Consider the following 23,199-nt stretch of genomic DNA (forward strand, 5'->3'; position numbering starts at 1 on the left):
TGGCATTCATTTCTAGAGGAATAGAGTATAGGAGCAGGGATGTGATGTTGAGGCTCTATAAGGCACTGGTGAAACCTCAGAGTACTGTGGGCAGTTTTGGTCTCCTTATTTAAGAAAGGATGTGCTGATGTTGGAGAGGGTACAGAGAAGATTCACTGGAATGATTCCGGGAATGAGAAGGTTAATATATGAGGAACGTTTGTCTGCTCTTGGACTGTATTCCTTAGAGTTTAGAAGAATGAGGGGAGACCTCATAGAAACATTCCAAATGTTGAAAGGCATGGACAGAGTGGATGTGGCAAAGTTGTTTCCCATGATGGGGGAGCCTACTATGAGACGGCATGACTTAAGGGTCGAAGGGCGCCCATTCAGAACAGAAATGTGAAGAAATTTTTTTAGTCAGAGGGTGATGAATCTATGGAATTTGTTGCCATGGGCAGCAGTGGAGGCCAAGTCATTGGGTGTATTTAAAGCAGAGATTGATAGGTATCTGCGTAGCCAGGGCATCAAAGGTTATGATGAGAAGGCGGGGGAGTGGGACTAAACAGGAAAATGGAACAGCTCATGATAAAATGGTGGAGCAGACTCCATGGGCTGAATGGCCGACTTCTGCTCCTTTGTCTTATGCTCTTATGGTCTAACTACCACCCTTAGCAAGACAAAATGCAAATATGGAAACAGGTAATTCAATTTTACGGATGCTCCATTCCAGTATCTAAACTCCATGGAATTACACTCCACATGGTGTTAAACTAAAAAAAAAAAAAAAACGAGAGACTTACTCTAACAAGATTTCAGTCATCTCAGTCCAGGATTACATTTTGTCTTCACCATGAATTGTCAGTCAATAATTGTACCAAATCCTTAATGCAAATGGATAAGGTAGATTTGGGTAATCTGTTATTCTGTTGTCAAGAATTTTCAACTAACATAGTCCCACAGTGAACTGAAGCTCATTAGTGATGAAGCAATGCATACATAAAGACACAACTTCTAGCTTAACAAATTATTAGCTTTATTCATCTTTCCTCAGACTTTTTGTGAGGATGACTGACCTATTTCAATGTTTCCATCTTCAATTTCATTTGAGTTTTTGCTCTTGCTTCTCTTCAAACTTACTTCAATGACATCTAGGAAAGGCTAGGTTTAGGTCTAGCAATCCTAATCTCCTGTATCCTGGAGAGCGTGCCTTATGAGAATAGGTTGAGTGAACTTGGTCTTTTTTCCATGGAGCAACGGAGGATGAGAGGTGACCTGATAGAGGTATAAAAGATGATGAGAGGCTTTTTCCCGGGGCTGAAATGGCCAATACGAGGAGACATAATTTTAAGGTGCTTGGAAGTTGGCACAAGGGGGATGTCAGGGGTAAGTTTTTCCACACAGAGTGGTGGGTGCATGGAATGCACTGCCAGTGAAGGTGGTAGAGGCAGATACAATAGGGTATTTTAAGAGACTCTTAGTTAGGTACATAGAGCTTAGAAAAGTGGAGAGCTGTGCGGTAGGGAAATTCTACGCAGTTTCTATGTGGTTGGCACAGCATTGTGGGCTGAAGGGCCTATAATGTGCTGTAAATGTCTATGTTCTATGTTCTGAGATCAAAGAAAATATCCTAAATCTAGTACTCAAAAATATCAGTAGTTGGTTGCTAGAAGCCAAATAGTCACAAGTGATTATATGGAACAGAAATAAATGCCGAAAGAAGCCAGGGCAAGAAACGTTCTTTTAGTAACATATGAATGGCGTTATCAACAGGACATTTCTTGTTTGATGCCAATTGCCAGATCCAAGCAGGCTAAAGTCATCAACAGAAATTTTCAATACTATTCATTTTTACACACACATTGACACTTTGACACCAATCAGAAACTAAGACAATGAATGGGAATATCAAAACTAAAATTTTAAGAAAGCTCTCTCGTAGTTCTGCATTCAAGATTGTAATAGAATATATCAATTTTAGCTCTGTATTCAATATTATTGTTCCAGTGTTCCTCCATAGAAAGCTAACCCAGCTAGCTGTATCCTACAGTATCTGTCAGTGGATTATGACCTTCCTGACAGGAAGGAAGCAGTATAGAAGGTTGGGTTCCTACTTGCTTGATCCAATGTCTACATGCACAGCCTGTGTTCCTTCACCCCTCCTGTTCTCACTTTATACAAATAACTGTACCTTCATAAACAAATCTATTAAAATCCCAATGTTCGCAGATGACACGAATGTAGTTGGTCTCAACTCTAATAATGATGTGGCCTGCTATCAAAGAGAGGGAGATAGACTTGCAGCATGGTGTGCTTGTAACAACTTGGAGCTTAATGTTATCAAGACAGTGGAAATGAGGACTGACCTCTGCCAACTACCCCTACCAGCACCCCCTTTGGAAATTAATGGTCAGGCTGTGTCTGTGGTCAAGCCACTCAAGTTCCTGGGGACTACCATTACTAGTATATTGAAGTGGGACAAGCACATTACACTCGTCACTAGGAGAGCCTGGCAGCGATTGTTCTTACTATGCCAGCTTAGGAAACTTTACATCCAACGGCATATCCTGATGAATTTTCACTCAGCCATTATTGAGAGCTGTGACCACCTCTATCACTGTTTTCCAACCACTTCCTCCTCCTCCAAGTCCAGGCTGCAGCATGTGGTCCAGTCAAGATCATTGGCTGTCAACTACCGACATTATTGCCAGAGCGAAAATAGCTGGAAAAAAACTGCCAACTCCACCCTGGCAGTCACCTAGTCGCCATCAGAGAGACACTACGTCCATCACCACCACCAGGACTACATGTCATCTCCAAAGCTTCTTTCCTGTAGCTACCCAGCTTCTCAACAAAACTCAGGTCTAATATCCCAAATGTCCCCCGCACAACATCCATTAAATGAGCTTTCCTGCGCTCCTTGTTCTATTGATAATTATTTAGTCCATGCATATATTCATATTTAAGTTTGATTACTGACGTTTGCGTTGTTGATTGCTATTGTGTTGTCTGTTATGGTATTGTGCTTTATGCATGGCACCAAACCATCAATTCTGGTATGTGTCATATACTAGCAATAAAGTGATTCTGTACAAATCCCTTGATGACTTTCCACTTCCAGGAGGCCAGGTTGTACTGAGAGCACAAACCATAGGTAACACAATGAAGCAACTCATGAACACTAACTCACTATCATTGCTCTCTTTTTGAGCACTTTATTTAATCTAGTATTTTAAATATATGTTTATTATAATTTATAGTATTTTTATGCATTGCTGCCACAAAACAACGAATTTCACAACATGTCAGTCAGTGATATTAACCTGATCTTATAATATGGTAGAAGCAAAGCATTAATAGCTTTCAGTCTATTACTATGATAAAAAAAGCTACGAATTAAATGTGATTAAAATGACATTGGCTTTATTTTCACCACCAAGCGCCTGGTCTTACTTTTCCCAAATTCATTCACTTACCAATAGTACAATTTGTAGTTATTTTCCTCCGTTTGGGATTGTGCCGTAATAGTTCCAATTCCCTTTTTGTTGGTTCCCATGTTGAATACTTTTCACCGACCCCTAACCAAATTAAAGAAAACATTTCAAATCCTTGACTTGATCATTCACAAGACACTGTAGAAAATTGGCATAGATATTCCAATTGTACAACTTCAAATGTAATATATTATTTTATTAGAAAGTCTGCAATTTGACTATGGAACACTGATTAATTGAGATGTCAAAGAAATCAATGGCATGTCTCACAAGTGATTCCTCCCTTAGCTCAATACAGTATCTGACTACACTGTGGCCATTCCTGTGCATTTCACACAAACCCCACGCCCATTCCTTACACTGCAGACAGATGTAAATTGAAGCAAATGGAAGCAAGATTACACTGACATTCTCAATGCAAGTCACATCCACTGAAGTAGAAGCCAGTATCTTCAGGAAGGGAATGTGCTTCATCTGTCTGCAGAATATGCTGGATATCCACTGACAGGCTTTAATTGTACAGTACACAAGGTGGTTTTGTGTGCAAAAGCAACTTGAAGTGATGGAAATTTTAACCAAGGTAAAACAAATTACAGGGATCTGGCAAAACACTAGATGCTATGTTTGATAATATAAAACCCTTTGAAGTCAAGCTAGGTATTTAAAAATAATGCCAAAAAATGGCACTTTAAAATATTTCCCAAAACCTATAAAGCACATACAAATACAGAAATTCTTGAAGAAAAAACAGATATTCAGAACCTTCCATACAATTTTTGAGCATCATCAGTTCAACTATTGAATAAATTTCTTCAAGACTCATTATGTTTAGGTCATTTGAAGAAACTGCAAAATTCATAATGTAGATAGCGCACCTTTAGATAAACTAAATTTGGAAATGTTGCAATCGATTGAATTGGAAAACTGGCTCCAAATTGAGCTTTAAAAAATTGTTGACTTAGAAATACACCAGTAAATATTGTAAGATTGGTTAGTGACAAAATCAACGCATAAAAATCTACCCAATGAGGTTCTGAAACTCTGCAATTCCATTCCTGAAACTTCACTGTCTGAAACATATTGCAATGATGATATTAACAGTATTTTCATTGACATAATCATGCAAGTCATTGTTTTCAGCAATGATCTTAGTGAAGTCTAATTATAGGAGTAGACTTACTAATAAACTAGTGCTACCTACATGCACAGCCCTCAAAACACCAAATGCAAGCCAGATATAAAATATTTACCATCATTAATGCAGCAAAAAAAGTCTCACTGAAAGTGTGTTAATATTTTCTTTGATAGTTTATGAATGTGCTAAAGCTTATAATTTCACATTCATATTTCTTAAGTTATACATGAGGTAGAACAATACAATTTAGCATTTTTTTTAAATAGTCTTTAAAATATTAATACTTTGAACAGGCCATCTAAAATGCTCATTTATTTCAACCTATTGCAGTTATATTAATAGTTATACAATGAATACACATAAATGAGGAACAAAACTCACCCTTTTTCCTCAAAGTATATAATTATTGTTACTAATTCATTAATCAATGACAATTTCTGCTGAAAATTAGCATGGTATGCAAGAGAGTTTCAGACATCCCACCCTGCAAAAACTCATTTCAGGGATGTAGCACCATCAATTTATGGGAGACTTCCGGGAGAGGTGGGATGTCTGCAATAGAGTATCTCTTTAGCAGCTGGCCAGCTAGTTTAAATAACATTAGCTATACTAATGAACGAATGACACCTGTTAAACTCACCTCAACATGTCTTTTACAGTCTTAACCCACCATGGGCAATAGAAAAGTCACTGTTGCAAACAGTGCAGCGAGCAACACTGTCATTATTTTGACCCCTATAAGGCAGGGGTATATTTTAGAGTAGTCTGGGGTGACGTACGTTTTTTATTTTTTTGGGAACACTCTGCCATGGCGCACTCTTTCTTGCTTTCTCTCTCACGCGCACTCTCTCTCTCTCTCTCGTGGTCGCTCTCTCTTGCTTTCTCTCGCTCGCTCTCAAAAAAATTGATTTCCGTGATATTGTATATAATTTGCGGGCATCAGGAAGCCACTATTAATATGCGGGAGACTCCCGGAACTTCCGGGAGAGGTGCAATGTCTGGAGTTCTAAAAATATTCTCACTAGCTTTGGCACATGCTCTCAAAAAGGTGTGTTACCTTTGCTCTAGTGCATATGCTAGATCGACAACAATGTATCACTGTCTACACAAAGCCTCATCCGTTCTCTATGGCAAATGAAGGATTTTAAAGATGAGCAGAGGAATTCAGTCTTGTAACAATTAAAATTTAACTCTCAATTTTGGCAAGTTCGAGTAACACACAAAATTCTAGAGAAACTCAGCAGGCCTGGCCTGCTGAATTCCTTCAGCATTTTGCGTACATAGCTCAGATTTCCAGCATCTGTAGATCTTCTCTTCTTTGTTGGCAAGTCTGATTAATTATTACATGGATGCATGTAGGATCCATACATTTAAAACAGATGTACATAGATTCCTGATACAGGTAGGCATGTATTATGAAGTTTTAATAATATCAGCCAGTTTCCTACTGAATGTCTAAGGGAAGTGGTCCCACTCCTGCTCCTTGTCTGTATGTTCATATTCTGATGTATTTTCTGCAATAGTCTCCAGTGATCATACTTTGACTTTCTGAAGCTTTCAGTGAACTTCCCAATGGAAGAATGCAAAAGACTCAATTAAAAGCTGACATAGGAAAAATTCAAAGAATTTTATGCCAAAGGTGTTTTAATATACCTCTTGATGTGGAGTGAGGAAATATTCTAAATGACCTTACAGTTCCTCAAAACTGTTCTACTATTCAAGAAAATTGTTGCTAACCTGTGATCCAGCTCCTAACGTATCAAAATATTATGTTTTGTGTCTCTTATTCCAGAAAAAAAAACTTTTCAAAAGGGGTATAAACACGAGATTTTGCAGTTCCTGGAAATGCAAAGCAACACACAAAATGCTGGAGAAACTCAGGTCAGGCAGCATCTATGGAAATGAATAAATAGTTGATGTTTTGACCTGAGGCCCTTCAGGGCTGGAAAGGAAGGGAAAAGATGCCAGAATAAGGTTGGGAGAGGGGAAGGAGCACAGCTGAAGGTAATAGGTGCGGTCAGGTAAAAGGTAGAGAGGAAGGAAACTGATAGGAGAGGAGAGTAGACCATAGGAGAGAAAAGGGGGAGACCCAGAGTGGGGTGATAGGCAGGTAAGAAGAGGCAAGAGGTGAGAGTGCAGGGGGGCAGGGGGGGGGGAGGTTGGAGGCTACTCAGATGGAATACAAGGTGTTGCTTATCCATCCTGAGGCTGGCTTCATGTTGGCACAAAAGGAGGCCGTGGTCTGGTATGTTGGAATGAGAATGGGACTTGAAGTGTTTGGCCACCAGGAAGTTTTGCTTTTGGAAGATGGAGCCAAAACGTATTCTTGGATTTTAAGCATAACAATTAATTTAGTAAATTACAAATTTTAATCTTCTGTGTAGAACAGGCGCCCCCAACCTTTTTTGCACCGTGGACCAGTTTAATATTGACAATATTCTTGCGGACCAGCTGATATGGGGGGGGGGCAGTGTTCAAGTTCAACAGTGCGTGACAGGGAATGAGGAAAGGTGCAGCTGACTCATAGTTTCATATCACCAAATCATATCATTTCCTTGCAGCCTGGTAACACATGCTTTGCGGCCCGGTGGTTGGAGACCACTGGTGTAGAAGATTTAACTCCTGAAATACCTGGCTCTAAGTTCTAGATTCTCTCTCTGGGCCTAGACTCCCCAACAAGCAAATGTACTACACTAGCACATGAAAATAAAAATAACTGCAGATAACAGAAGTGTGAAACAAAAACAGAAAATGCTAGAAATACTCAGCAAGTCACACAGTATCTGAAGAAAACAAAAAGAATTTATATTGCAGGTTCAAGACTCTTGGTTGGAATCCCTCTTAGTATCTTTAGAAGTACAAAGAATTCCTCAACCTAACTTATTAAAAGTTCACTATTTTGCATAACTTCTCTTCAACTCAACCCTTGCCAAATCTATATTGAATACCTTCCAAATCCCAATACACGTTTCTTTAAATCTGATGACATTATTATTCACAATGCTTTATCCAAATTTAACCAGATTTTCTATCATGGTAATAAGTTCTGCCATCTTGTGCTCGTGTCTTCAAGTCATACCCGAGAAGGGGCTGCACTTGACCTTTTCTTAGGAAATGAAATAATTCTGTCAGATTTAAGGTAGGTTTGGAAAAAGACAATGCTGTTCCTCAGGTTACCATGACTTAAGCTGATTTTGAGAGTGCAAGAGGAGAGCAGGTGCTTGAACTGCATTCAAGTAGGTTCCCTGAAGAATACAGAAGCCCAGGGAGAGTACTCAGAGGAAATTATGAAGGTAAATAAGTCATGAAATGCCCTTGACAGACAAGATTAAGAACCCCAAGTACTTTAAAAGTACACTAGAAGCAAGGAGATAGCTACAGAAAACAGTGGGATCTTCTTAAGAATTGAAGGGAGAAACTAAGCGTTGTGCCAGGGGACGTGGGTGAGATTCTAAATGAACACTTGTGTAAAATCAAGTAGTAAGAGGAGGATCGAGACAAGTAGGGATATGCGAGTGGTCTGGAGGTGGTAATAGTCTTGGCGTACACCAAAGGTGGACACATCTCCAGAAGCGTAGATAGGGCAAAAGTCAATTCTTTTCTCCAGAAGTTTAAAGTGAAAAGGAGTTTTAAAGAGGTCTGAAGGGCAAGGAATTTTTTTTAAATACATACACAAAGAAAGTGGATGACAGCTGGAGTGTAGTGCCAGAGGTGATTATGGAATCAGACACGGTTACAAAGTTTAAGAGACATTTAGATTGGCACTTGAGTAGGCAAGGCATAAGATATAGACCTAATATAGGTGTAACATCCTGGTTAAGATTTACAGCTCATGTTGTAGGGCATTTTATTTAATAGATGTCTGCAGAAACAGAAATTATTTATTTATTTAATGGATTTCTGCTGGTAGTGTTTGGGTTACCGTTAAAGATAAGAGGTGCATGCTCAGGAATGTATTGTCATCCAATCAGGATGGTGGAATGGGAGAAGGTTCTACAGAACGCTGGGCGGAGAGGTTTTTGTGATGGACGCTGGGGTGAGCCCTTCTCGACGAGAGACAGAGAAGAAGCTCGAGAGAATCGGCCGTAGTATTTGATCCACGGGAATGCGTGATTTGATGGAGCCCAAGAGGGGAAATCCTTCCAGTGATCAAAGAATAGGAGTTGGCACCATGAGTACATTGGACACATCAGGTTTTGGAAGATTTGAGCTCCAAGATTGTGTGCATTTGACTGTTTTAATGATGGTGGGCCCTTTTGTTCTTTTAAAAACGCAAACACAAGAAAATCTACAGATGCTGGAAATTCAAGCAACACATACAAAATGCTGGTGGAATGCATCTATAGGAAGAAGTACAGTCAATGTTTCGGGTTGAGACCCTTCGTGACGAAGTCTCAACCCGAAACGTTGACTGTACTTCTTCCTATAGATGCTGCCTGGCCTGCTGCGTTCCACCAGCATTTTGTGTGTTCCTTTTGTTCTTTTTCTTGTTTTAATAATGGTTTGGTTAAGTTAGCAATTATAAATATACTTCCTTTATAATTGCATGCAGTGTTATTTCTTACCAATGGGCAACTGCATTAGGCCAGTAGTTACATAGTTCGGTGTTTGGGTGGGCAAGACATCCCCAATTCGCAGATTAGGTGGGACCCATGTCATATCGACCCTAGACATACGGAGTTTGAGAAAGGTAGCTTTCTCACTGCTGAGTCCAGTGGCTGCTAGTGACAGGCTAACAAGCCACATTGCAAGGGGCACCCAGTAAAAAAGGGGTTTCGTTGGCAAATGTGATTATTGTAGTTGAGCAAAATGGTCATCATGGACTTTGTGATGTTCAATTATATGCCTTTAAGGTGTTTGCATTTCATTAACCTATTATTGATTTCCTGTCTCCATGCATGACAATTTGATCAAACATACAGCATGCACGGACAAAAAAAAACACTTGCATCTCCGAGCATGTGAAGCTGAAGGTGTGCTGGCCTTCATCAACTGTGGGATTGAGTTCAAAAGCCGTGAGATAATCTTACAGCTATACAAGACCTTAGTTAGATCCCACTTGGAGTAGTGTTCAGTTCTGGTCACCTCACTACAGGAAGGATGTGGATACTATAGACAGAGAGCAGAGGAGATTTACAAGAATGTTGCCTGGATTGGAGAGCATACCTTATGAGAATGGGTTGAGTGAACTTGGCCTTTTCTCCTTGGAGCAATGGAGGATGAGAGGTGACCTGATCAGGGTGTACAAGATGATGAGGGACATTGATCTTGTAGATAGCCAGAGGTTTTTTCCCCCGGGGATGAACATGAGAGGGCATAGTTTTAAGGTGCTTGGAAATAGGTACGGAGGAGGGGGGGGGGGGGGGAGATGTCAGGGGCAAGTTTTTCCCCCACTCAGAGAGTGGCGAGTATGTGGAATGTACTACCAGCAAAGGCGGTGGAGGCGGATACAATAAGGTCTTTTAAGAGACTGTTAGATAGGTACGTAGAGCTTAGAAAATAGAGGGCTATGTGGTAGGGAAATTCTAGGCAATTTTTAGAGTAGGGTACATGGTCGACACAACATTGTGGCTGAAGGGGCTGTAATGTGCTGTAGATTTCTATATTTCTACTGCTTTCATCATCTTTTCATAGTTTAGAAAATGCTATTCCACCCTTCATGTGTCCAAACTGCAATGATAACCACTAGCCTTAATTTGCCCTTTGCTTAGTTCGTTAACGGCTTTGCAATGTAATGCAACCATCCACATTGCTTACAATACCACTCATCTATCATATATAAAAACTTGATTAGGTGGCTTTTTAGTGATAATAAATTATCCATAAAAAGTGACCAGGCTTGCCTGGAAAAGTGGTATTTTCTCCCAATCTTAGCAGCTGAACATTAGACTTTCAGAGTCTCCTAGCCTTGGTCATTTTCTTTTTAACCTATCAGTTTCTTTTAACTGTCCTTAAAAGTTAAATAATTTAAAAATTAACTTTAAGGTAAAACCCCAATGCATGATTCGCTGATTTATCTTTCTGCAGAAATATTATAGCACAAAAAAAGGCCATTCACCCTACTGAAAAATGGTTACTGAATACTGGCCATACTCCATATATGAGTGATGTGTTAACAGAGGGCTTGGTAGTGGCCATTACAGAGACTTGGCTGGCACCAGGGCAGGAATGGATTCTCAATATTCCTGGATTTCAGTGCTTTAAAGGGGATGGCGGGGGGGGGAGAGAAGGGGAGGAGGGGTGGCATTACTGGTCAGGGATACTATTACAGCTACAGAAAGGGTGGGTAATGTAGCAGGATCCTCTTTTGAGTCAGTATGGGTGGAAGTCAGGAACAGGAAGGGAGCAGTTACTCTGTTGGGGGTATTCTATAGGCCCCCTGGTAGCAGCAGAGATACCGAGGAGCAGATTGGGAGGCAGATTTTGAAAAGGTGCAAAAATAACAGGGTTGTTTTCATGGGTGACTTTAACTTCCCTAATATTGATTGGCACCTGATTAGTTCCAAGTGTTTAGATGGGTCAGAGTTTGTTAAGTGTGTCCAGGATGGATTCCTGTCACAGTATGTTGACAGGCTGACTAGGGGGAATACCATACTAGATCTAATATTAGTACTGTGTCGCACAAGGATCGGTTCTGGGACCTCTACTTTTCGTGATTTTTATTAGCGACCTGGATGTGGGGGTAGAAGGGTGGGTTGGCAAGTTTGCAGACGACACAAAGGTTGGTGGTGTTGTAGATAGTGCAGAGGGTTGCCGAAGATTGCAGAGAGACATTGATAGGATGCAGAAGTGGGCTGAGAAGTGGCAGATGAAGTTCAACCCAGAGAAGTGTGAAGTGGTACACTTTGGAAGGACAAACCCCAAGGCAGAGTACAAAGTAAATGGCAGGATACTTGGTAGTGTGGAGGAGCAGAGGGATCTGAGGGTACATGTCCACACATCCCTGAAAGTTGCCTCACAGGCAGATAGGGTAGTTAAGAAAGCTTATGGGGTGTTAGCTTTCATAAGTCGAGAGACAGAGTTTAAGAGTCGCGGGGTAATGATGCAACTCTATAAAACTCTGGTTAGGCCACACTTGGAGTACTGTGTACAGTTCTGGTTGCCTCACTATAGGAAGGATGTGGAAGCATTGGAAAGGGTACAGAGGAGATTTACCAGGATGCTGCCTGGTTTAGAGAGTATGGATTATGATCAGAGATTGAGGGAGCTGGGGCTTTACTCTTTGGAGAGGAGGATGAGAGGCAACATGATAGAGGTATACAAGATATTAAGAGGAATAGATAGAGTGGATAGCCAGCACCTCTTCCCCAGGGCACCACTGCTCAATACAAGAGGACATGGCTTTATGGTAAGGTGTGGGAAGTTCAAGGGGGATATTAGAGGAAGGTTTTTTTTTAAAACTCAGAGTGGTTGGTGCGTGGAATGCACTGCCTGAGTCAGTGGTGGAGGCAGATACACTAGTGAAATTTAAGAGACTACTAGACAGGTATACGGAGGAATTTAAGGTGGAGGGTGATATGGGAGGCAGGGTTTGAGGGTCAGCACAACATTGTGGGCCGAAGGGCCTGTACTGTGCTGTACTATTCTATGAAAGTATTAATTCTGGATTAAGACATGGATCAACTTATTATTCTGCTCTACGAAAGTGCTAACAAAGGTTTAGCCAAAAAAAACTTTTAATGAGTGGCATTGTAAAAAGACTGTTATTACCCAGAAAACAACTTCATCACAACTTGCTTAAGCAGAGGTCAAAAAGTTACATCAATTACAAAGATCATCTCCTTTCAACACAAGCCTGGCACTTATCTCTTTAGCAATACAGCATGGATTGAGCTGTGTCACCTCAGCAACCCCTGACAACCCCAATTCAACCCTAGCGTAATAATGGGACAATTTATAATGATAATGTGGTACTTTGGACTCTGGAAGGAAACCAGAGCACTCAGGAAAAACTCCTTAGATGATGCCAGAATTGAACTCCGATGCCCCTGGCTGTGGTAGTGTTGCACTAACTGCTATGCTACCGTAGTGCCGTATCTCCTTGTGCATCAGGGCTCTTCTTGTCAGTCTTCTGTTTTCTACCTGCATAAATGACAGCTCATCCTAAATTCATAACTAAATACTTCCTTCCTCAAATGATCCATATTAATTCAAATTATATTGGATCATTTTAAACTTAGCAATGTGCCTTAATAAGTCAAATGTTCTTTCTTCTTTATCTTTCACAAGTTTGATTATCCAAACCAGATAAGGAATACATCAGTGCAAGAGTTTTCTGCCCAAAATATTAGGTGTCCCAGGACATTGTGCACATTTCCTTAAAACATCCTTAAGATTAAACCGCAAAACGAACCGAAATAGAAACCTCTGCTGTGCCACATACCTTGCAACTTCCATGCTTTTCTTTGTTCTTCTTTGGCAATTTGTTCCATGTCTTTGTCATATATATAATCTTGACACATAAAACAATATATACCTCCATACAAGAGGTCTATGGCTGAAGGAGAGAAAAAGGTAAATAAATGTTAAGGAGTTTACAGTTATTATCTTTTGATAAATAAAGCCCAACTTGAAGTACAGGATTTGAAATAAAATTACAAAGTATGGAAAACATAAATCACCCCTAGCTATCCCTTGCGTCTTTCAAGTATCGTGTAAGTATATTTCTTCCTGGTAAGTATATTCATTGCATCATAACACCAAGCTAATCTTGAAATTATTAACACCGAGATTACACAAAACTCAAAAATGCATAACATCACACAGAAATACTACTGGTATGATTAAATGATCTCCATGGGGAAAGAACCTCCAAAATGCGATAATCCTGAATTACAATCATCACCATAAAGTCAAGCCCAGTGAGGTAGTCAGAGCATTTTCATGTCTACCAAACAGGAAAAAATGCCACAGCAAGGATCCACTTCAATATCTTTCTCTCAGTGGTCAAGAGATCACCAACTGAGTCACAATGCAAACTTGTGTTAAGTATGATGAATGTGGCCTTTATCCATAAATAAAATGCCAGAGGTGTAGAACAGAACTACTAAGTTTAATGCATGACCTATTTCAATCTCAAAAAAGCTTTCAAAACAGATGAACTAAATTACAGACAATGTTTCAAATCTGATTATGTCTGCAGTGCAACACCATACAAACCTGTAAGATGACACGAGAGTGGCGACATTTTTGCATGCAGCTCTGAAGGGAATCAAATATTCCCATTTAGGACAACAGTTGAAATATACAGTCACAGCCATAGGTACAGTAAGCAACATTGTTTTACAACATTTAAAAACTCCATTGATCATCAAAAATCAGCAGACTCCAGACTGTCAGCCACCCAGGGATTGAGTGCAGTTTCCCTTTCTGAAAATGCAGATGATGTGCTGGCCTGCAAGTAAAACTGAAATGCAAGGCTCTGAGGCCCCAATCCCTATCATCCTCCTAGCTAATGTACAGTCTTGAAAATAAAATTCAAGATCTCAGAGCAAGAATGCAGTACCAGGAGGGATATTAGAGACTATTATGTACTTTGCTTCACAGAAACATGGCTCCACCACAGCATTCTGGACAAAGAGCTTCAGCTTGAGGGTGTCACTTTCCACTGCATGGACTGGACAGCAATGTCAGATAAAAGAAGTCATGGCATTTTCTTCACGTTTAACTCATTACGGTATGCATACGTCTCAGTCCAGCTCTGCCAACCTGGAACATCTAATGGTTACATTTCATCTGTTTTATCTGCTGAGGAAGTTTTCTGCCATCATTGTGGTTTAAGTTTAATTGTTATTCAACCATACATGAATACCCATGGATACAGCCAAATGAAGCACTGTTATTCCAATGCCAGATGCAAAACGAAGTGCCAACAGTCACACACAGCAGAATATACATGTAGTGCATAAGACAGCAGTAAAATACAGTCACACAAAATAATATGCAAGTCCCTGAGTCCATGGAATGTTGCAGCAGTTTTCAATTGAACTGGGGGGCACTCCAACTCCAGTGTGAACACTGTGCCACACCGCCTCCAGTACCCGACTCTGATGCTCCCCATGGGCAGCTGCAAACAGCTTGAGGCCCAGTCCTCACTACGACCAAGGCCATGCATCTCCTCCACCCATAAACCGATCAACTAGACCATATTCAGGAATCTATCTTCAAATCTGAATGAATATGCCACAGTTGTTACCGACTACATCAGGACCTATGCGGATGACGTGTGCGCCTTCGAGAACATGCAGGACATAACCAAACCAGAAGCCGTGGGTGAACCATAAGATTAGCAGTGTGGTGAGGGCAAGATCTGTGGTTTTCAAGATTAGTGATCCAGAACTCTACAAATCGTCCAGATTCAACCTACAGAAAGCTACTGTAAGAACAGAAAAACAATTCTACATGAAGTTTAGGCATCAGGCCTCAGAGTACCTGGTACAATGCTGAAAACCTAGAACGTACAAGGACATCTTCAACTCTCACCACTGCAGCCAGAGACTCCCACCTGCTTCAAAGGGGCATCATATTGGAGCCCAAGAAAAGTAGGACGAGTTGCCTCAATGACTACCGTCCAGCTGCACTCACTTCTACTGTGATAAAGTGCTCCGAGAGGTTAGTCATGCTATAACTAACTCCTGCCCAAGGACCTGGATGATCAACATCCATTGTAAGTCTTTGTAAAGTATGGATTACTTTCATATCTCATGTATTCACTTTCATCATTGAAGGCATTGTAAATTTCACCACCATCTCCACCAGCAGAGGTACCAGGAAAAACATAATCAAAGGCCAAACTTCAGCCATGCACAACGTCTACCAAGCAGTGTTTTACCTAACTTCTTGTATACCTTGAAAACAGAAAATGAATAGCCGGCATCTCAAGACCAGTCTACAGAATTTCCTCAATCCAGATGTTCTGATTATATTCCACTGGGCAGGCAACATTCATCTCCTGAAATAGCAAGGCACTTTAGCTGCATCATTTACCATATGTAAATTTGCTGTAGTACTCAACCAACCAAGGTTTTTCAGTAGTACTTCCCATGCTTTTCATTGCAAGGGGAAAGCCCTATAAGAGCAGGGAGTTTTAATGCAGCTTCCTGGGCTCTGGTAAAACACACAATGGGAATGCTACATGCAGTTTTAGTCTCCATATTTGAGGATATGCTTATTAGATTTAATACACAGAAGCCTCACTAGATTGACGCGTGGGATTCAGGGATTTCCATATGAAGCAAGGTTGCGCCTACATTGGAGTATGAAAGAATAAGGGGTTTGTTTAGCAGTTGGGGAAGTGAAGTGGGAAGAGGAATGATAAGTGGATACATAGCGAGTAGGGGGAAGCAGGATCTGAATCAAGGGGGATCTCGGGAAGAATTTGTACTCTTAAAGAATTGCAAAGCATTATGACCAAGAAGAGTCATTGAATACATTCATGGCAGAGAACAATAGAAACTTAGATGTAGAAAAGTCAAAAGTAATGGAGACAAAGCAGGTATATTGATGTAGAGGCCAAGATTAGATCAGCCATGACCTCGAATAATAGCTGGGCAAATTCAAGTGAGTGACTGGCCAATTTCCACTTCTTAATGTAGGCTCCAAATACAAAACATCCATGACCAAGGTGGCCAACGACAGGGAAGGAAGTAAACACTGGTTCATTGAATGATGACACTAGGGAACCAATAATGACATATTGATGAGATCCAAATATCTTGCACATCTTCATGTGAGAAAATATTAGTGGCATCCTAATAATAGAAAGTTAGGAGAGTGTCTAATGGAGTGGGGAAACAACATTAAAAACCACTGTAGGAAAATTAGAAGGTAAACAAAAGGGCTTAAAGACAAAGTTCCCCAAATAACTTTCATTGCCAGATTCTCAATAGGTGCCCTGCTATGGATAATGTTGGGTGGAACGAACTACCAGGGGAAAGCCACAGCAGTCAGGTCTCAGGCACCAAGTCTGGCTTGGTGGCCAAGGAGGAAAGGGGGAGTAAGACAGAAGGGAAGGGGAAGTGGGACAGTGAGCGAAGATTCATTGGTTAGGAGAACAGACAGGAGATCTGGCAGAATAGTATGAGACTCCCAAATGGCATGTTCCCTTCATGGGACCAGGATCAGATGTCCTGAATCGAGTCCACAGTATTCTTGAGAGGGAGGTGAGCAGCTACAAGTTTTGATACACATTGGTACCAATGACATGTATAGGAAAAGGGATGAGGTCCTAAAGAGTGAGTATAGGGAGTTTTGGGGGGGGGGGGGGGGAGAGAACATTACCAGAATGCTTGAGAACTCAAACTTCTGGTAATGCCCCCTCCCCCTTCACCATTCCCCTCTTTTACCTTCTCATTACCTGGGGCTACGCCCATACTAGTCAGATAAATCCTTAACCAAAGCTTTTTCTCTTCGTTTTGACCCTCTGTCCACACTGAGATGGCGTTTTCCTCCCCCGAAAACGGAAATTTTCTAAAACACCCTCCAGGGTGTGTAAATTTGAAAACGCCGATTGTGCAGAGCAGTGTGGATGGGGTAAATGGATATTTTTTAAAAACGCTGCCATGACGTGCCGGAACAGATAGTGGTGGCAGCGTGGCATTTCATTGTTTTCTTGAATGCAACCCCCCACACACAACCTAACAATTTCAGAACAGACGGAAACAAGACTGAAGCCAGAAGAGTTAGAAATGTACTCACCAAATACTTTGACCCATAGCTTACTGAATAAATAAGTATACAAACTTTGCCCTGTTTTCTGTCCTTGCTTGTATGAAGGTGGTTTACCTATTTATCCAAGTACTTCTCTGACAATAGATGTGTAACAGCCTAATGTAACATTGTATGGAAATACAAGATAACACTGATGCAGACATGTTTTATACATTTAAAAAGGTGCTTTATTAATGCAACAGACTTAGTCAGTTTTTCAATGTTCGTCGTCAGCTGGGTTATACTGCCCGTGAACTCCCAGTCAGTTGCTTCCATTCGCTCCGGTATTTGTTGTTTTTTAGTTTTAAGTCCTCTTGCGCAAGAGCCAACGGCAATTCCTTTTAAGTTTTTCTAGTCTGTAACTTGACAAATGCGCACCAGGTATACAGTTTCCTCCTTGTTTGCTTTCTGTGTGTCCTGTGTCTGCCCAGTAGGAGATTTGTCCAAATATCCGTTCTAATGTGAACGGAGATATTTTGAAAAACGCCTGTTGTGGACACCTATCGTTTTTACACGAAACCGGCGTTTTCAAAATTATCCGGTCTAGTGTGGACGTAGCCTGAATATCACCTCTCTGGTGCTCCTCCCCCTTTTCTTCCTTCCATGGCCTTCTTCAGCCCTGCATCTTTTTTACCAATCAACTTCCTAGCTCTTTACTTTACCCCTACTTCCTCTCCCAGTTTCACATATCACCTTGTGGGTCTTCCTCCCTTCCCCCAACTTTCCTATTCTGACTCATTTTTTCCCAGTCCTGATGAAAAGCCTCAGCCCAAAATGTTAACTCTACTTTTTTTTCCCCATCGATCTTGCTTGGTCCACTGAGTTCCTCCAGCATGCGTTTTGCTTGGATTTCCAGCATTTGCAGATTTTTTCTTGTTTGTGAAAAAAAAATAACAGGGTTGCTACTATAGGTGACTTCAACTTGAGTACATGTATCATCAGACTGGAGGACAGCTTTTATCCCATTAACAGAAGACTCTTGATCAGACCTATAATAGAGCTGTGCACTAACTCATCACGGCTTTTGCACTTTACACTGCACTTACTATGGAAATGTAGTACTATACTCTGCATTGCTGCTTTATTTTTATACAACATTAATGTATTTGTGTATGGAATCATCTATCTGGATGATAAGCAAACAAAAGTTCTTGGTACAGTAACAACCCAATCTACAATCTCCTCAAAATATGACTGTCAAGGATACATCAACTGCATTTCAATAACCTTGTCTTAAGTAAATGCAGCTTTAAGACTCAATGCAGTTTATATAAAGGACCGTCATCCATATGACTGGAATTCTGTACATCCTTAAAGATGTCCTCTTTCCATACCACATAGTCTGCCTGCAGCACTCTTATGTTGTCCACAGGATGCTGAACGTTTTGGATAGTACTTTTTACACTCAATCTCTGCCACTAAAAGAGCAAAAGGAAACACAAGCTTCCTCAGTTTCCTCTCCATTATTGCTGCCATTGCAAAATTTCACCACCTACAAATTGGAAAGGCTTCAATGCACAGTTTAGTGAGGGAAGGCACAAGAAAAGTTGAATAAACTCATAACAACTTAATCAAGAATGAAGATGAAAAGTTCTGACTACACTTGCTGAATGCTACAAACAGCACACCAAATAAAGAATGATTACTCAGTTTAATTGGTTAAAGAAGAAAAGTTGACCAAGTTATGAACAACCTTTTGCACTTCAATGGACAATTTTCAATGTTTTCCTGTTCACAGAAAAGTGATATTGTGCTATCATCATCAAATCAGTCTTGCTGCTCACTGAATGCTGTAGCTTGGCATTTGGAGTACTCAATCTCTTTCAAAATTTCCCTCAATTTTGTTTTCTGGCATCTTGTGCCACGCTTGACTGAATTGTTTTCTGGGAAAGATCTTTAGAACACAATAAAGGACTGAATGCATCCTTGATTTGAATTTGCTGCTGTTTTTAGAATGAATTAACTTGCTGCAATGTCCTTGTCATACTGAATAACACACATCTTTTGTATCTAACCTGAATGGAGTCTGTTAGATGACTTGTTTAGAATGGGAGAGCATCCATGTTATTTAGAGCAAGCAGGATTTGCATTCCAAGCCACATCAAACTGAATAATAATACAACATTCAGATAAACTGCACCTTCTGCTATCATGATTAACAGTTATGTCCGTATATACTGTTTGGGCTTCAAATATCATCAATTATTTATTGAACTTATGGGATTCTTTAAACAAAACTGTACACTTCTGGTCTTTGAGTTTCTTGGTTTCATTATCATTAGTCATTGTGGGAGCGTAGTGATGATAAAATGCTTCCACTCTAAGTGGAAGTGATTCATCAGGCAATCATTAACGTCTGTGTTTAAATCTATCTACCAGATATTATAGAAAATGAATGGCAAAGATACCTGCTAGCTGCATTGTTTATTTGCACTTCATACTCAATGCTCATAAGGTGGAATGCCATAACAGCGCTAAAGTATTGTTCATCGATCTTATTTTTAAAAATAATTGCTTGCTAAAGACGTGTTGTGACATTTGGTAGGTGATAGAAGTTATTCTATTGGCTTAAATTTAAGGCGATTTGTCGCATTTTGTTTCTGAAGTTTTTAATTCCCATTACTGCAGGTGTGTTACTTCCTTAAACTTGGATGTTTCTCCATCTTCTAATCCTGTTTGCCTGAGACAACAGCTAAAGATCTTCTCTTCTGAACCAGTTTATTGCAAATGTGGAAATCTGAAATAAAACAGAAAATGCTGGATATATTCAGCAGGTCATTCAGCATCTGTGGAGTGAGCAACCACATTAATGTTGCAGGCTTATGATCTTTCATCAGAACTGTACACTTGTTGCCAACTGGAAAGGCTGGTTAACTGAAATTGCTACGCTTTGTTGCCACGTGCATGAAGTCAAACACCAAGGCAAGAGTAGATAGAGATTTAACAGGAAACTGGAGTCTCCAGGGCACCCTTCTGGATTGATCAAAAACCTCCGGAAAAATGATCTTCCCATCTGTTACTGGTTTCTTTGTTGGAGACAACGTTGTAAGCACAGAATGTGATACTTAATAATTTTTTGTTTACTTGCACCGTTCAACAATTACAAAACTCTGAATCTTATACATCTTTCTTTTGCATTTTTGCTGCTCTGTTTTCATTCACTCCGCCCCCCCCCCCCCCCGCACATCCTCTATACAGATCAGCTTTGATTAACACTTTTCACTGCCCCTGGGCTGGTATCAATACCAGTTGCAGCATTCAGGCATTCCCTTCGATCCCTCGGCTCCTTCCCACATTTCCAGCAATGTTTGGTTTCCAACATTCCTAGTTCTGATGAAAGATCATCACACTGCAAAATTAACTATTTCTCATTTCACAGAAACAGGCAGATCTGAGTGTATTTCTATTTCAAGTTCTAGCATCTATAGTTTTTATTTGTTTTGTGCTACATTTAAATCAAGACCCTAGATTTATTGCTAGATTTACCTTTTATGCTATAATCCCTTTAAAATATTAATTTTAATAAAAGCAGATTAGTTATATTTAGTTTTATTTTCAAAAAAGCAAGTTGCCTATTTTCATACAACACACACAAAATGCTGGTGGAACGCAGCAGGCCAGGCAGCATCTATAGGAAGAAGTAGTCGACGTTTCAGGCCAAGACCTTTCGTCAGGACTAACTGAAAGAAGAGATCGTAAGAGATTTGAAAGTGGGAGGGGGAGATCTGAAATGATAGGAGAAAACAGGAGGGGGAGGAAAGAAGCTAAGAGCTGGAATATCTTGCTACATGTTAGAATTGTTTTAATTATATCACCTTTTGATTTGATTCTGTTATCTAAGGAATTTTCTGTTAGAAGAGTACAGCACTGGAACAGACTATTCAGCCCACAATGTTAACATGGTTATCTTGTGTATTAAGGTGATAGTTTTCAAAGGCTCCTCACTTAGTTTCAAATACTTAAAACTTTAAATAAACAATGAAGAATCAATGATTCAAAAGTTTCTTGCTCATTCCTGAACTGTTGAAAGAACCCAAGAATCAAAAATAAACAAGATCCGACACTTAAGAATGGTTTCTACTAGATAATAATATTTGCCAGATTAACTGACAGCAGGAAATGTGGCTTCCACAGCTCTAATTCTGGTTTCCTTTATTTTGGACCCTCCCCCCCCCCCAAACTCTGACTCATCACTATTCTTCACTTCGTTCCATCTGCTATCCACACAACTACCTACCTGGGTTTCTCCTCCCTTGGCTCCCTATCTGGATCCAGCTACCACCTACCGGCCATTGTCTCCCCCCCCCCCCCTTATTTCTGTATGCTGGTTATCTTTCTTCTGTACTCAGTCCTCATGCAGAGTCAAAGTCTGAAATGTCAACCATCCTTTCACCTCCAGATGCTGTTTGACACACAGTTCTTCCAATGGCTTATATTTTGCTAACTGACTTGCACTTAGCTTTCCATCTTCTAGTCTTGAATAGCACATTAAAATCAAAATAAAACTAACTCATTTCTCAGGTGAAGAAAGAGTTAGTATTGCACGTGTACTCCATGGAATTTAGAAGAACATGAAGTGAAGCACACAACATTCTTGCAGGGTAGATGATTGAGTTTTTTGCATGACCATCGTCGTGTGCGCCATTTCAATACAAATCACTTTGTTAATCTATTGGGAGCTTTCTGACATTTAATGAACTTTTGAACATCACAATGAACGCATCCACAATCTCTGCGCAGTTTTTGAACAGTGCAGCACAGCATAGTTCATGATTTTGTGCCAACTGACACCCAGTGGACACTAGTAGGTACACTTGTACATGTACATTAATGCAAATATCTATTCAGCCAATCATGTGGCAGCACTCAATATATAAAAACATACAGGCACGGCCAAGAGGTTCAGTTGTTCAGACCAAACATCCGAATTGGGAAGAAATTTGATGTAAGTGACTTTGACCGTGGAACGATTGTTGGCGCTAGATGGGATGGTTTGAGCGTCTCAGAAACTGAGGATATTGTGGGATTTTCACAGTCTCGAGTTTACTGAGAATAGCGCAAGAAACAAAAAACATCCAGTGAGTTGCAGTTTTGTGGGTGAAAACACCTTGTGGGGTCAGAGGAGAATGGCCAGACTAGTTCAAACTGACAGGAAGGTGGCAGTAACTCATAACCACGCAGTATAAGTTTTGTGCAGAACAGCATTGCTTAATTAATTGCTTAAGTGGATGGTACCTGACTACAGTATCATTTTAACCCTCAGCTCCTATGAAGCCTCCATTTCCTATATATCCATGTGCCTATCTGAGGTGTCTCTCAGGTACCCACCATCGTGTTTTTAAAAAAAAGCTCTACACCATCCTCCACTTAGTTTAAACAGATGTTCTCTGGTATTAGTAAAGCACCTGAGCACCATCTCTACAGATTCTACATCCTTCCTGGAATGAGGCAATCAGAACTGAATACTCGGTGTGGTCTAACCAGTTTCAACATTACCTCGCAGCTCTTGAACTCACTCACCCTATTAATCAAAGTCAGCACATCATATGCCTCCTTAACCACCTTACCAACTTATGTGATAACTTTGAGAGATCTGTGGATTTACACACCAAGGTCCTTCTTCCTCAACATTGCTAAGAATCTTGCCATTAACTTGTACTCCACCTTCATGTTCAACCTTCCAAAGTGTATCACATCACACTTCTCCATAATGAATTCCATCTGCCACTTCTCAGCCCAACTCTGCATTCTATCAGTCGCATTATAACCAACGACAACCATCTGCACTAACTCAATACTTCCAATCTTTGTGTTATCTGAATTAAACAGAAGAGATTCTGCAAATGCTGGAGATCTTGAGTAAACCACACAAAATTCTGGAGC

At 40.4% G+C, this 23,199-nt stretch overlaps 1 protein-coding gene across 3 annotated transcripts in view; it reads right to left on the reverse strand.

Moving 5' to 3' along the window:
• Positions 1-23,199, reverse strand: part of usp22 (ubiquitin specific peptidase 22) — a 222,747-nt gene that overhangs the window by 76,382 nt on the left and 123,166 nt on the right. For 2 of the 3 annotated variants that reach the window (XM_072268360.1, XM_072268359.1), the window contains exons 3-4: positions 12,992-13,105; positions 3,456-3,557 (exon numbers count right to left, since the gene is read on the reverse strand). In XM_072268360.1, coding sequence (XP_072124461.1) covers positions 3,456-3,557; positions 12,992-13,105 — 216 coding nt within the window. Of the gene's footprint in view, positions 1-3,455; positions 3,558-12,991; positions 13,106-19,724; positions 19,964-23,199 lie in introns of those variants that run through there. The other variant, XM_072268361.1, reaches the window with a different exon arrangement.

The sequence above is a fragment of the Mobula birostris genome, chromosome 9, assembly GCF_030028105.1.
Source record: "Mobula birostris isolate sMobBir1 chromosome 9, sMobBir1.hap1, whole genome shotgun sequence".
NCBI lineage: Eukaryota > Metazoa > Chordata > Chondrichthyes > Myliobatiformes > Myliobatidae > Mobula > Mobula birostris.